At 42.5% G+C, this 15,878-nt stretch overlaps 1 protein-coding gene across 1 annotated transcript in view; it reads right to left on the bottom strand.

Annotated features, from left to right (window-relative positions):
- Nucleotides 1–15,878, bottom strand: part of Myo16 (myosin XVI) — a 363,210-nt gene that overhangs the window by 259,853 nt on the left and 87,479 nt on the right. The window contains exons 6-9 of the mRNA XM_059244646.1: nt 12,893–13,018; nt 9,111–9,186; nt 6,453–6,606; nt 30–180 (exon numbers count right to left, since the gene is read on the bottom strand). Coding sequence (XP_059100629.1) covers nt 30–180; nt 6,453–6,606; nt 9,111–9,186; nt 12,893–13,018 — 507 coding nt within the window. The remainder of the gene's footprint in view (nt 1–29; nt 181–6,452; nt 6,607–9,110; nt 9,187–12,892; nt 13,019–15,878) is intronic.

Raw genomic sequence — 15,878 nt, 5'->3', positions numbered from 1 at the left:
CGGAGTACTTGAGGAAGCACTGCCGTTACCTGCTCTGGTTTGCTGCAGCTGCTCACCATGCTGGTCTCGGGCGGCCCGTCCTGAGACTCCTGCTTGCACAGACCCTTTGTTGTGTCTTTGAACATAATGTCTTTTTCCAGTAAACTGTCTTGCTTGGCAATTGGTAGCACCAGGGGACTGCTACAAGAAACAATCAATAACACAATTAGTTTTCTTCTAACATTGTTGTATCAATCAAAAGCTACAGGAGACTGGGCCACAGAAGGTGTGTTTACTCAAATAAAAACACATTCTCTAAGCTGCAGGAAACATATACAGTTTTCCCTTCGTTTCATCTTTCATTCAGTTTCACTTCTGAAAAAAAAAATCCATTCATTTCAACTCCAAAAGAAAATGTTTACCAAGATACATTTAACTGTAATAGAAAGATCAATAGGTAATTTAAAAGCTGTTTGAAGCAGACAATTGAACTAGACATTGTATTTAAATGTGAAAAGGGATTTATAAACAAATGAAGAAAGTTAAAGTCATGATTAAAATATAATGGGTTTAGGATTTAACATATAGAACCATGGGCAACATTTTGAGTTTTTATTGAAATACAAATATTAGAATAAAAAATTGTGAAGAACAGCCATATTACAAGCAGAAAAAAAGTGTGTAACTTGCAAACTGCTCAAACAAGGCAAAGAGAGATAAGCAAAAGTTACTTCATCATCTGTCATCTTAAAGTCCCCTGACAAGAGGAAGCTCCGAATTCGTAACGTTCACCATGAAATAACTACTGAATTTGCAATATGACACTTTCCTACAAAGTTTGAGAACAATCTCCTCTAATGTCAGCATTCAAGCAGAAATGCACATCCCCTTTATCAAGGGCATGTATGCAAACAGCTGTGCCATATGATGTGTAGGGGAGGTAATAATTCCAGTTAGAGCTGGTTGAAATTATTCTGTTAATGTTTGTCTACCCCATACACAGTGACATTGATTCACTGTAGGTATACAGTACAAGTGTGTGTGTGTGTGTGTGTGTGTGTGTGTGTGTGTGTGTGTGTGTGTGCCTGAGCAGGAATGTGAGGAAGCCAGAGGTTGACATCAGGGTGTCTTCCTCAGCTGCTTCTCCACCTAGTTATTTCCAGACAGGATCTCTCTCTGTCCTAGTTAGGGTGACTATTGCTGTCATGAACACCATGACCAAAAGCAACTTGGGGGAGGGGGAGGGTTTCACTCACACTTCCATGTAACAGTTCACCTCTAAAGCAGTGAGGGCAGGAACTCAAGCAGGGCGGGAACCTGGAGGCTGGAGCTGATGCAGAGGCCATGGAGGAGTGCTGCTTACTGGCTTGTTCCTCATGGCTTGCTCATCTTGCTTTCTTATAGAACCCAGGACCACCAGCCCAGGGATGGCTCCACCATGATGGACTACCCCCTCCCCACATACACACCTCAGTCATTAATTAGGGAAATACCTCACACTCACTAAACCTAGGCTTGTTGTCCTGGGTCAGCTAGCTGTCCAGCAAGCCTCTAGGATCCAGATCTGCACGCTGCTACCTGCCCAGAATGGGGTGTAGGCACACAGCACCACACTCAAACTTCAGAGGTGTTCTGGGGATCCAAACTGAAGTCTTCATGCTTTATCCACTGAGCCACCACCCCAGTTCCAATCTAATGAGATGTGACAAGTGTTTACAGTCCTATAATCAAAATAACCAGCCACATAGAGAATTTGTTTCATTCTCCTTTCTTGTGCCCATTGGAATCAATTATTGAACATGCCAGTGGCTTCTCATTGTGATTTTAATTAGAATCTTGTGTGTTTTAAAATATTAGTTGTTAAATGAAAGCTGAATACATTTAAGGGGTACATCACGACAGCTTGGCACCCACTGAACAATGATGGCCTCAATGGTATTGATTCACAGGTCTATCAGTGCCCATGATGAGCATGACCTCAGAATATATTCATTTTATACCTACAAGTTTGTGCCTGTGACCAACACCGCCTCAACCCTCACAGGCACTGATCTGCTTCTTTCGTATTGGCCTTTAGATTTTCTGCCTGAGAAAGGTGGTATGCCATCTGTGTTTACTGTCCTGCCGAATTCTGTCCGACAGGATGGATTTCAGGGATATCTATGCTGCTGCAAAGGACAGGATTCTTTTCCCTCCTTGATGATTTCCCAGTGTAGATTTGTCCCTGAGTTTCCACCTACCCAAGGATAGGCCCCGAGAAATTTTCTATATATTGTTCATCATGAATAACATTGATATAAACACAGGATTCAGATGGGTCCTTAGGGTCTTGACTTTCAGGTTTCGGCCCAGGAGTTGGGTTCCTGCATCACAAGGCAGGTGAATGTGAATTTTCTGAGCAACCTCTACAGTTTTCTATAACCTAGCCTGAGCAGTCTCCTTCCCTCTGTACCCTCCCCAGAACTGCCTTTGTCTCTTCCATAGCAGCCATACTAACAGGTGAGGGCTTATCTCTCTGTAGTTCCCGCTTTCATTTGTTTGAGGTTAGTGATGTTAGGTACTTTCCTAAAGACTCCTGGCTAATATGTCATCTCAGGGAAATATGGAAGGGCTTGGCCTGTTTTTAAAATTTCATGTTTTTTTTTTGTTGTTGTTGTTCTTATTTGCTCTTGAGGTCTCTGAATTCCTCATGCACTTTGGATATTTACCTTTTATCATTTATAAGGTTTACAATGTCAACTCTTCTGATAGATATTTTAAAAATTACATTTATTTATTTATTATTTTTTTGTGTGTATGTATGTGTGCACACCATGGCATGTATGAGTTGGTCGGAGGACATATGCAAGTTTTTGGTTTTTTCTTCCACCATGTAGGTCCTGGGAAATACATCAAATCATGAGGCTAGGTGGCAGGTGCCTCTGCCTGCTGAGCCATCTTACCGGGGCTTGACTGACTGTAGTTTTGTTGATTGAGATTCCTGCTGTGTCTTTTGGTGTGATGTAGTCCCACTTGGGGATGTTTGCTTCTGTTTCTTGTGTTTTTGGTATCATACCTGAAAAGTCCATGTTAAACAATTGTTTTCCTTGTTCTCTCTGTGGGGTCTTGTGCTTTCTAACCACACATTTCAGTCCTATATTAGATTCCACTTTATTGTTCTACAGGTGTGAAGTGAAGAACCTGGTCAGCCTTCAGGTAGTCACAGGGCCACGTACGGAGGAGGCCATTGTTGCCCTACCGTGTGTCCCTGCGAAGGCCCAGCTGACCACACCTGCTCAGGTCTATCTCTGCACTCTCTATTCTGTCCTATTTCTCTGTCTGTTTCCAACCCAGTTTCACCCTGATTAAGCAGGTTTGTAGTATAGTTTGAGATCAGGAATGAGATACTTGCGCTTTATTCTTTCTCAGAAACTATTTGGCTGTTTTAACCCTCTTGTAGTCTTGGTCAGTTTCTCTTTGGTGAAGTGTGGGCTTAAATCCTTTGATCATTTGTGCTGGGGAGGGCTCTGTTTTCAGATAATACATATTCTACATTCTGGCTACAAATTCTTAGATGAACACTGGAGATTTGCTTCTTCCTCCTTATGTTCTTGCCCATTTATTTCCATAACAGTATACTATTTTTTCTCTTCAGTTTTTCCTTTCTTCTCTCTTATCTAAGAATTATTTTCCCAAACCAAGATCAACAAGGTTCACTTCTTAGGTTTTATTCTGAAATATTTAGCTCTGTGATCTCCTTTGTGTGCCCTCCTTTTTACACGTCTCCATGAATCACAGCTCAGGGTCTTCTTCTACAGCTGTCTGAGTGTTTCGGCGTCCATTTCAAGAACAAACCCTGTCTTTCCTCAACTAATTAGCTGGATGTGCTGATTAGCAATCAGTTGGCACAGGGATGTGAGTCTATTCCAGGGTTCTGCCATGTGTTGCACTGATATAATACATTATTGACTTGACTGATACCCTGTCTCAGGAAGCCTTGGTATTAACTCACATGAGACTTCCAACTTTGTTTGCCTTAAAATTTTGTTTGCTATTCAATGGCCTTAACGTTTTCATGTGAAACTTAAAATCTATGTCAATTTTCACAGAAATGCCTGTTAGGATTTTGATGAATGTGTTTAATTGACAAATGGATAGGAAGAGAATTTCAACACTAGCAGTGTTGAATTTTGTCGTTCTGAAGAACTCTCAACTGGACTATTCTGATCTTTGCTAATTTCTTTCATCAGTATTCTAGAGCTTTCCTAACTGAGACCTCCTAAATGACTTGTATTTACTTCAGCACAATCCATGTTCTGTGGGATTGTCAGTGTGATTTTGAATTTGACACAATCATTGACTTTTAGTCAATATAGAAATAGAAATGATTTGTATATTAACCTCGATGGGGGAGGCACAGGATAACTGGGAAGACTTCTGGAATAATGACAGAGTCTGACTGTTTTGCCATCAGTGTCTGCGGCCTCTCCCCTGCCACGCTTGTGAGCATCCTTCTCCCTGGCTTCATGAAACACTTTCACTAGCTCCCAAGAAAGAGCTTCTGGGAGGGCAGCAGCCCCGAGCCCACCTCTCCCCACCACCTCAGCCCTGAACGAAGTCTGCAGCCAGCTTGTCTGCCCTGGTGCTGCTTCTCTGCAAGGCTAATAATGTGTGATGGTTTTCTGCACTTTCTAATTTTTCGTCAACAAACAAGATTTTCTTTGAGTGCAAAAAAGAAAATATTGTTAAAAGAAATCTACCAGTGAGAATCAGAAGAAACAGAAGGGAAATACTGTGTTTTCTAAGAGAAGCCCTCCCCAAGGCCTGTCTCCATAAACACACAGATAATAAAAACAGCCTCATGCAAGGCCAGTCAGGTCACACCAATTTGCTTCCTGTTATATTTATTCATAACCCCACAGTAGAAATGACCAGATAAAATATGTCACAATCAAAAATTATAAAAAACAAATGTGAAAAGTGCTCAGATGACAACTCCAGCCCAGCCCCATTTATTGACCATTTTCTCACAGAGTCAAGGCAACACAATGGGAAGAAAATGTAATTAAACCACATTTTTAATCATGTAGAACAAAACAAGCCATTGATTATTCTGTTTGTAACCAGATTAATCCATTGTTTAGTCAATAATATAATGGCCACGAAAGGCACCAATTAGAAATGCATTTTCTGCTTCATCTTTAAAGTAAACTAAAGCACAAAAGAAACTATAGGCAGTGTGAAGGAGCATGTGTGCCTCCTCTACATAATCTTGTTTATACTTTTGAAATTTTCTTTTTTACTGACTAGTTTTTTTCTTAGAAAATTTCATACGTGTATTGAGGGTATTCTGTTACTCTCTCTCACACCTTCTTCTCTTCTCCTCCATCCTTGTCATACCTCATTGTCCCTACAGAATCCCTTCCCACATTCAGTACTTCTTGTTGTGTTGCGCGACTCACTGATTTTACCAGGACTCTCTGTATGGCCATGGTCTGGACCTGTCCATTGGAGCCTGGGCGAGCTCACTATTTTGTACATTGCTGAGGGCAGTGACTTCTTCCTCCATATTCTATGAGTTGTCAGTTGTTCAGGTTTGGTTAGTGCCCCATGATCCCTCCCTCCAAGCGTGATGGGCTGTTTATGTTTTGCTGTCTATATATTTGGAAAGGCATAACACAGTGGTAAAGGTAGAGTGGATCAGTTGCTATCACAGCAACAACCCCCCCCCCCCCCCAATCACACTTCCATCCTCTCCAGAAACCCTTCATCTATGAGAAGTCCATTTGCACTGGCTTCTCTCTCCAGTCATGGTAACTGTTAGTACGCTTTCTGCTTGTTCTATCCAGGGTACTTCATGTGAGGCTGTATGATACATTAAGTTGCTGAGAACCAAAATGTTCAAAGCAAAAATAGTAATCATATTATGAGTCCAAAGGACACTTGTCCCCCAGTAAACTAACTAGAGTGGGCTTCTTCTTATCAGCCACACTTTTTATTCCTTTTTCAGGCCTTGAATGCAATGGCAATTTTTACTCCACCAGCCAACACTTAAGCATTACCTTTTTTTTTTTTGGAAAGTATGGGTTTATTACATTTATGTTTAGAGGAAAAATAAGGTATATTTGCATTTATTACTTCAGGACAGTCAGCCATTATGATAACCACTGGAAAGCTTACATTAAGTTTAGCTAAGATCTAGAAGAACGATGAGTCCACTGTCTTTGCTGTCAGAACCACTGGAAATGTGAGCTTGATTTCATAGTGATGTCTTCTGAGGCCACACCAATTTCTTTAGTTGTGCTGAACTCATTATTGGCAATTGACATTTTTAGTAAATGTGTGACAAACAGCTACAACACGTACAACACTGTGGGTTGAGAGACAGGCTCTTCTGTCTGTGAAATGGTGGGAGAGTTGAGAGGGGAGAAGAATGCAGTTGGCCTCCAGAGGATTGTCCAGCTGCTGCAACCCATTGGGTTGAAAGTACTTACAGCTTAGTGGAAAGATGTGGGAGGTCGTGGAGGATCTCATCGTACAGCTCCTCCTGCACTAAGCTAGGGACAGATGGAGACTCTTTCATCCTTTCTTCCCAGGCAATTTCGGCTTTCAGCAGCATTTCCTCAATAAACTCAGAGGCAGCAACATCTACAAGACACAGTGAGGATGTCAGACACAGGCAGCGAGGAGCAGATCAGTGTTTCCTCTCAGTAACGCAGATGTGCGTCAACTGAGGATGTATCAGTCAACACACCAAGTCAATCAAGAGACAGCAAAAGTTTAGGGTCAAGATAAAAATCTCAGCCGTGACAAATCCAAGACTGTCCTGTCATCTATTAGGGAGATATATATATATGGTGATGGGTAATGAAAAGTCACAGGGAAGCTGAGTGTGTAAGGATATGTGTGCATACTCCACTGGGAGAGAAGGCACACCGTAGCTTCTCCCTGAGCCAGAGCTGTGCATCTGGCAGCTTGCCATGATCTTTCTGTTTTTGTTGGAAGTATAGATCACTGCAGGTCTTTAGCTAGTGGCCCCTGGACACACTTAGCCTGCAGTACAGATACCCATCATTCAAATGTATGACCAGCAGTAACTGCCAGCGAGACCTGGTAAACTTGGAGAAGGGTTTGCATTGACACCAGCTGAGAGCCCGGCAGAGGCAGCGCCCCCCCCCCCCATCCTCACTAAGCCTCACAGCCATTGTCTGTACATTTGAGGCATGTGGCTTTATAGGCTTGTCTAAGTTATTTAGCTCTCAGGGGATGATGTGACTGCCAGCATTCTGTCATGACTGGCCTAGGATCGAGGAGTAGGCGTGGGAAGGGAGAAGAGACCTTAGGCGCCTCATTTGGGAGACTGCATTTCTAGTGCACCTATATACTAAACTGCAGACTACCATAGACATTATTTACTGTGTCTGTCCCCAATCCAAGCCCTGGGAAAATGGAAAGAATTTAACATGGCATTCGCGGTGACTTTCTCAGCCACCACAAGAGTGCCCCATTTGCATCCTTTATGTGGCATTTTATTTACCTGGCTAATTATTTCTTCAGATGGAAACTGCATAAATAAAGGACATTTTCATTTAACGAACACTCATTTATTGAGGTTCTATGACGGGCCCAGTGCTGCATCTCACTGCAACGGTTCTATGAACAAGGAACTGGGAAGATGGCGGACTCTGCAGGGATAACATGGAGAAGGCTGTCGAAGTCTTTGTGACTGCATAGAAGTGGCCATGGCTGGAGCTAGGCCACAAGCAGGATCATTCATTGGGCCCCAGAGAACCAACTGCCACTGGGAATTGGTTGTGTAACCCATGACACTACACCTAAAATGAGAAAAATAGTGGGATGGCGGGACAGGCAGCCCTAAGATCAAGGGCCAGTTGTATTTCCTTTGTCTGATGAAGAGCTGAGAGTGGGCATTTGGCCATGAAATCTCCTGATAGGACCAACAGACAAAATACAAAGCCAAAAATGCTTTTTTAAGATAAAAAACTACATTTTTTGTCTTTTCGCTTTTTTGTTATTGTTTTATTTGATTTATGTGAAGACAGGGTCTCACTGTGTAACCCTGACTCATCTGGTACTCAGCCTATGGCCCAGGTTGGCACTGAACTCCAGCTTCAGCTTCTTGTGCTAGAGTTACAAGTATATACCACACACAAGCTGCATTTTAATTCTTGTGATTAGGTTTAGAGAACTAAATTAACTAAAACCAATTTCAGTTCATGCTAAGATGATTAGACTCTCAGTATTAGCTTAACTCTAAAGTTGGAGGCCATTGGGGGCTATGAAGGGTGCTAAGCAATGCACCCTCATGTTTCTTAGACCCTTGGTTTATTTCAGCAGACACAATAGAGCAGTCAGCAGTAAGCAATGGCATTTAACTCCAGTAGAACAGGAAAGAGAGTAAGTTCCTCACCCTGGTTTACACTTACTCCTGGAAATGACTGGAAGGAGGGTTGACACATGAAGGGCTTTTAAGTTAGAAAGGGCCCAGGTGAAAGAAACAACAACAACAACAACAAAATCACATTTATTTTGTATTAATGATAAAGTTTTACCACTAAAGTTTCTTATATTTTTCTTATGCTAGACATTTCTGTTATGTTGAATTCTCCTCTTAATACGGTAAAATTAACAACGATAAGTAGCAGTAGTTAAATTTTAAAAGCTACAAAACTAAGAACATTAGATGTAGGAACATATTAGTGACAAAAAGGATTATAGAAATCTTCAGAAGTATTTACACTTCTGAAATAATAAGTTTAGGGATCTAAGTTAGCACCAGACTATTAATTTCTGTTTCTTTAAGTCTAAATATTCACATAGAAAAACACACTATTATAGTAAGTATTAGAATAAGTGAATAGCTAGCAATAGAGTAACAAGTTAAACAACAATCAAATAGATTTTGGAGTGATGTGACCTGTGTGCGGGGCTCAGTGGGTAAAAGTTATGTGAAAGGAAGGTGGTGGGAACCCAGCTTCACCTACTGCTATCACACTCCCACAACGCCGAGGAGATGAACCTGCTGGAGCTGTGGGCGTCCAGATGTCCACTCACATTTCTTACTGCACCAGGGATGGATGAATAGTGACCAGGTCAAAAGAAGAAGATGCTCCCAGCATGCTCCAACCTACCTGATGGCTTCTCCCCATTGCAGTTCACCAGGTGTGGGTTTGCCTGATGCGACAGAAGGAGTTTCACCAGGGTTGTCTGCAGCATAAAGACAACTTCAATCAGCACTGCCATGCAGGACCCATCAGTAAGTACACAGGATACTGAGAACACACCAGCAAATACTAAGGATGCTAAGGACCCATCAGCAAATACCCAGGGCTAAAGATCATCACTAAATATCCAGGGCACTGAGGACCATCAGCAAATATCCAGGGCTAAAGATCATCACTAAATATTCATGGTACTGAGGACCATCAGCAAATAACTAGAGCTCTGAGGGACCGATCAGTAAGTACTCAGGGTAATGAAGACCCACCAGGAAGTACCCAGGGCACTGAGGATGATCAGTAAGTACCCTGGGCGCCAACTCATCAGGAATCACCCAGGGTACATGGTTGCTGCACATGGCTGCTGCTCTTTCAAGGCACCTGACATGGCAGGAGCCTGAGGATAGCATTCTTCTTGGCATTCTTACTATCCCCAGATTCTTCTCAGAATACATCACACACTCAAACTACTTCAGAATTTATATATTAGGAAAAAAATTTAGCAGGTGGGGTTTAACTTCTGAAGGTCTGAAAAGGACATTTTATACATTTAAAATTCTTTTTATGATGTTTTGTGGAGAAATCATCTACTAGTGGGTGTTTTGCTTCAGTTTTTTATTCACTTTAATCATTCAGCCAAGTCTTGGCTTGTTGGCACCATACATCCGTCACAATGCTGCACAGGGCATTAAAGACCTGTAGCTGTGCTGCACAGACATGGAAACACACTCACACGTATAGGACGGAAGAGTCAGAGGCAGGAATGCAGCTCAGTGGTGGAGCACATGCCTAGTGTAGCTGAGATGGGTTGAGTCCCTAGTGTCACTGTTAGAGTACTTCTGAGTGATTAAATGCATGGAAAGCATTTTACCCCCTGAGCCATCGAGCTAGCCCAGCCGACTTTGAAAGAACGTCATTGTGTCTTTGTGCATCTGTCTAACCTGACCCCAATTTCCCAGCACTGATCACCATCACATGGGTTTCTACCCCATTATCACTACGCTTCTCTGTATGCTTAGGGAATGTAGTCACAGTCCTCCTAAGCACAACATTGCACAGTCTGCTTGTGACCTTGGAAATGAAATCCCATTGTGCATGTTTCTACCCTTGCTCCATGGCTTCCCTGTATACTTCAGAATCATCTGAGTTGTCAGGATTTACTAAGATCCATTTATTTTATTGGTTATGTGAAACTACATCAAAAGACTATAACACATCTGCCTTTTTCTAAGCTAATTAAAGCATAATTAAATTTTAAATTCAACCTTACTAAATGTTTCTGGACTAAGGCAGAATGTGGCCCAATTCTTCGCCAGAACATAGATGAATCCCAGTCTACACTGTCCACATTTCTCTTGGCATTCTGGCCCTCTGAGCATCCACCAGAACCTCACATTAAGCCCTGTCTTTTAGTCTTTCTCTAGTCTATTTCTCCTACAAATCAGTCCCAAGGTCTTGAGGGCCACACCTTCAGATACGGCTACCTACAGTGATCACCCCACTCTTGGTACTAACTACCTATATTAGTTTCTTTTGTGTCCCTATAACCAATATCTGAGCAAAGGACCTTAGAGAAGGGAGGACTTCCTTGGTCTCATGGTTTCTGAGGTTTAGTCTGTGGTGGCTCCATGTGCTTGGGCAGAACATCACGCCTCCACTGGGAGCATGTGGCAGATGGGATACAAGGAAGTAACTTCCACAATAAATGTTGAAAAGGAACACTTTCTCCTTTCTCTCTCCAATCTCTAGTGACCTGTTTCTTCCAAGTAGGAATCATATCCTAAAGATTCCAGAACCTCCCATTGTGCCAAGAGCCTCAACACATAGCTTATGGGCTACATTTCATGTTTAACCTGCAGTAACAGGCAGTGAATGAATTCCCCATTGATTCCTGCCTAGAACAAGTATGGCTTGAATCACTGTTTATAATTTAAATTCTCCATGAGCTCAGTTAAAGCATGAGGGCATACAAAATGTAACTCTCAAATGATTCATACAAGTAACTGACAGACCTGGTAACATCTCGCTAATACCAGAAACTTCCTCCTCCTCCAGGAGCTATTGGTAGTTAATGATTGCCAGATTGTGGGGGAGGGGCATTTTCATCAATGGTGTACTCACTGATAAGCCCCAGTTTTTTTAAACCCACCCATTCTCCTGTAGGCAATGAATTAACATACATTAATTAAATAATATCAAGCAACCCTAATGAAAGCAGAAATGAGGACAAGAGAAGAGAATGGATGGATGAATGTGATCAAAATGCACTATATGCATGTGTGAAATCACAAAAACATCTGGTTCTGGAACACAAATACTATTTTTGTTGAAGTTTTACTAGTGATAATATGAAACAAATAAGTTTTCTGTGCAAAGAGATTTAAGTTGAATTTCTGACTTTAAAATAGTTTGGAGTAAAATCGCACCCAGAATGTCTTAGAAACCAACCAGTAATTGGGCAATGCAACTGCTGAAATGATTAAATGCATTTGCACTCCCAGGAGTAAAGGAAAACACTTCTATGGAAAGGTGTTTTAAACAAGAACTTTATTTTCCTTTTCAATATTTATTGTAGAAAAAATTCATTTATTCAAAAGCACTGTTGACAAGCTCTTCATGTCCACTTCCAGCAAGGAAGCATGTGTGTGAGTAAATGGATTAGGTGAGTGGAGTTGCCAGCAACTGAAATCCGTGGCCTCAGGCTCTAGCACCTGAGAGTCTCACTGGACCGTGAGGTGTCAGGTCAGGGTCCCAGGTCACCACCGCCTTGTCAAGACTGCTTGTCTAGTGCCGCAGCGAGCTGGGACACGCTGGGTGAGAAGTCCTGTTATTCCTAAAGAGAGCGGCCAGCTTCCAGGCTGGTGTGCTTCCTTAGACAACTAACGCTCAGCCTTTCCTGGGGCAGTGGTGAGCAACAGACTGCAAACGGTGTGGTCAGGGCCACTTCTGGAAGGAGGCAAGTCTGGAAATCGAGTTCTCTGGGGAAAGGTCACAAACCAGCACACCAACATGAGAGGTAAAGATTCTGTTTTGTCCATTTTCACATTCTTTCTGATTGGATGTAGTGTAAGTCAGAGCAGCGTTTTCCTGTGGTTCTTCAGTTCCCTGATGGAGTTGGAACAGGTGGCTAAACCACATACTCCACCCAAGTGTGTAGATCCACCGGCTATGTGCCGACCCTTCTGAAAGTCTGAACCCAAACAAATTTTTCATCATTGAAGGTGCCTTTCTTGTGTCATTGGTCACAGCAGCACACACGTAGCTAATCCAACATCTTTTATTCACTGAAATGAAGTGTAATTTGCAGAGTAAAATGGGATATAAAAATGTAATTTGACTTTTGATCCACTAACTGTAAAAGACAAACGGAACATGGAGAGACTGGTGTGGTTGGCTCAGCAGCACTGCGGTGTGAAAGCAGCACTAACCCTATTCTGTGAGGGATATTTACGGCTTCTGAGCGTCTCTCCAGTGAGTTCAGGCGTGATGTGCAAGCTCAAAGAAGTAAGTTTCCTGGGCCCTCGGGAAAGCAAATGTTTTTCCTTATTAAATTATTTGCATAGTAGGATGATACCATTAGAAGTCAAATTATATAATGATTAGCATATAAATTAGAAGCAAATCAAAATTAAATATGAAGGTTTTTTTTTAAATTGTTAACAATATTTCAGAAAGGATTCTGAAAACCACATTACCTGGCCATACTTGGCTGCTAAATGCAGGGGCGTCCAGTACCCGTCATCCACTCTGTTGAGGTCTCCACCGTGCTCCAGGATAAGCACCACCACCTCCTTGTAGCCACTTGCGCACGCCATGTGTAGCTGAAATACGGCATGTTTGTTACTCTACCTTGGCAGAAAAGTAGTCTTGCCAACACTACTTGTTCAGTAGTTTAGATATTTAAGTAAGTATTGGATCTGAACCATGACATGATAAAAGTAAACAAAAACACAGGTTTGTAGTTTGATTATTTTGCGTAAGTCATCATTAGCACATTTTGGAAGAAATGTTGTGACTTGTGAAGAAATGGCAGTTTTTCATCATTTCTCTGTGACTGAGTGTGTGCACTTCTCCCAGGTAATCCCCACTCCTCCCTGAGCTCCCTCCAGCAGTAATCAGAGCTGCTAAAAGTGCACACCCACTAACTGCACACTCAAGGCCTCCGGCCCACCTGTCAAAGATCTGCTGACTGGCTCCCACATTCAAGGAGTGTCCCTGGTGCTGCAGGGGGTGACACAGAAACAGGAAATGCGCTGCAGGTATTCTGGGGGCTCCTGTGGTATTGGTGAATTTTTACTGTCTGTCTTAGGTAAACTGTCTATCCTAGGTATAATTTAGTAATGAGAGGTTCCATGTGTGATTAAGATTAGAAGGTTCAAGAGTCATTTGAGCTGGTTAATACCATTTTAGGACAAGCAAACCACCTGTATACATGACTACCTCAGTGTCTCTAAATCAGAAGTTACCAGAAGCCCAGAGGCATACAGATGGGATACAGCAAACACAGCCTAAGCAGGTAACCCCAATAGGTTTTGGTCCCAGACATGGAAAAGGCTAGAATTCCAGAATCTAGGGCTAAAACAGCAATGGCAGGGATGATGCATAAAGTTCTGGGGCAGGTGGATCCGTTTCTGGTGCCACCTAAGTTACAGTCCAAACAATTCAGCCACAAGGCAGACTGAAGGCCTCTGGCCAAGGCTCCTTCTGGGTGACATGGAGTGGGACTTTAAGAACATGGCATGGATGTCCAGAGCAATGCACAGTAGTATCTGCAAGCCCTGTCACCACACTGCACACTGTCCTGGAGGACTGTCCTTTCGAGCCACCAAGGCTCCCCCAGTAGTTCAACCAACAGCAAGACTGAAGGAAAACACCAGAAGTGACAAGGTCCCTGGAGACTCCCTTTCTAATACAATTGCCATCTACACTCCCATATGGGTGTCAGAGGACTTCAGAGCTGCATCTCCGCTTCTCTGGAAATAGACACCACTCTCCAGCTACCCCGATAGTGGCTGCTCCTGCCTCACATCACGTCTGTGTAAAACTTGAAGCCCCTTTTCACTGACTAGGTCTTCTTGAAGGTTTGTGACCCCTGACCTCTAAATGAGCATACCACACAAGGTTGATACATTTTCACGAAAGTCGTGCTAACAGTCAATGAAAGATCAATCCTTGAGAAATCGATTCATTCATTTAGTAGCCTGTGGGTTCAGTACAGCCATTCTACTATAAATAAATAATATATATATAAATAAAGGAATCTCACTTCTTCCACATCTACCCAGTGAGATGAACAAAGGATTTTACTTCCTCAGTGGCTAAGATGCGTGTGTGTGTGTGTGTGTGTGTGTGTGTGTGTGTGTGAGAGAGAGAGAGAGAGAGAGAGAGAGAGAGAGAGAGAGAGAGAGAGAGAGAGAACGGAACAGCATATGCTGCAATTTCAGAATATTGTTGTTTTATTAGATCAAGTCTCATTCATCCCAGGCTGGCTGGCCTTGAACTTGCTGTGTAGCCAAGGAGTCTGAAATCCCGCTCTTCCTTCCAGTACTCTCCAGGTGTCCATTATATGCAGTGCCGGGCATGGAACCAGAGATTTGTGCATGCCAGGTGAGTCTCTACCAACTGAGCTATACCCATCGTCCCCATAATTTTTTTTGTTATTATGCATGCTGTTTCTATTACATTTCCAATAGGGTCCTGAGAAGGGGCCCATGGGTGGCACCAGATGGTTGTCAAATGGGGGTTATGGCAGAGATAACCTGTAAGTGCTGCCTTGAGATAGTTTTCGTTACCTCACAGGACCAGACATTCTAATCCCTAAATTGAGGTTATGTGTAAAGGGACCATGAAAGGATTTTCTTAAAAATGACCAAAATTTGACATGAGTAGCTAAGCCTGTCAAGAAGGAAAAGATAACCCAGCATTACTCCAATAGAAAGGTGGTGGAGAAGGAAGGACTGGGAAGGTGGCTTAGTTGGTAAAGTGCTTGCCCTGCACATGAGTTCAAACCCCGGAACCCACATAAAGAGCCTGCAGTGGAGGAATGCTCCTACGTCACGCTGCAATAGCCATCCCAGCCAACTCGGTGCACTCCGGGCTCAGGGAAAGACCACCTCTCAAAAGTAAACAAACACAGTGGAGACAGTGTTGACCCTTGGCCTTTTCACACACACAGAAAGGGAGACAAAATAATCGTACATGGCATTTGCATCTCTGAATATTTACCACCCAATGGAGGAAGTAGGCATATCTCGGTAGCCAGATGTGGTGTCGAATCTCTGCCTAAAATATAGTGTTTGGCTTTTAAAAACTGTTTGTTGGTTTGCTTTGTCCTATCCTGGTTCATTTTTATTCTATAGTAAAAACAATAATAATAATAGTAATTATTATTGTTATTACTATCAGTTTAGATGCTTCTTTGTATTCTAATGAGAGAGAGAGAGTGAGGGGGTGGATTTGGGTGAGTGGGAAAGTGGGGAGGATCTGGGAGGGGTTGGGGAGAAGAACCATAAGTAGAATATATTGTATGAAAAAAATCTATTTTCAATTAAAAAAAAATTCCACAACCAGCAACAACCAGTAAGACAAACGAACAGCAGAAATAGAGAAGGAACTTGTGCCTTAGAAATATGTGGCCAGGGATTACAGTGAAATCTTCAGGGAAAATGTATGCTCTCAAAC

Source organism: Peromyscus eremicus, chromosome 17 (assembly GCF_949786415.1).
Source record: "Peromyscus eremicus chromosome 17, PerEre_H2_v1, whole genome shotgun sequence".
Taxonomy (NCBI): Eukaryota; Metazoa; Chordata; class Mammalia; order Rodentia; family Cricetidae; genus Peromyscus; species Peromyscus eremicus.
The sequence above is the reverse complement of the archived record's forward strand: the minus strand, read 5'-3'. Positions and strand labels throughout refer to the sequence as shown.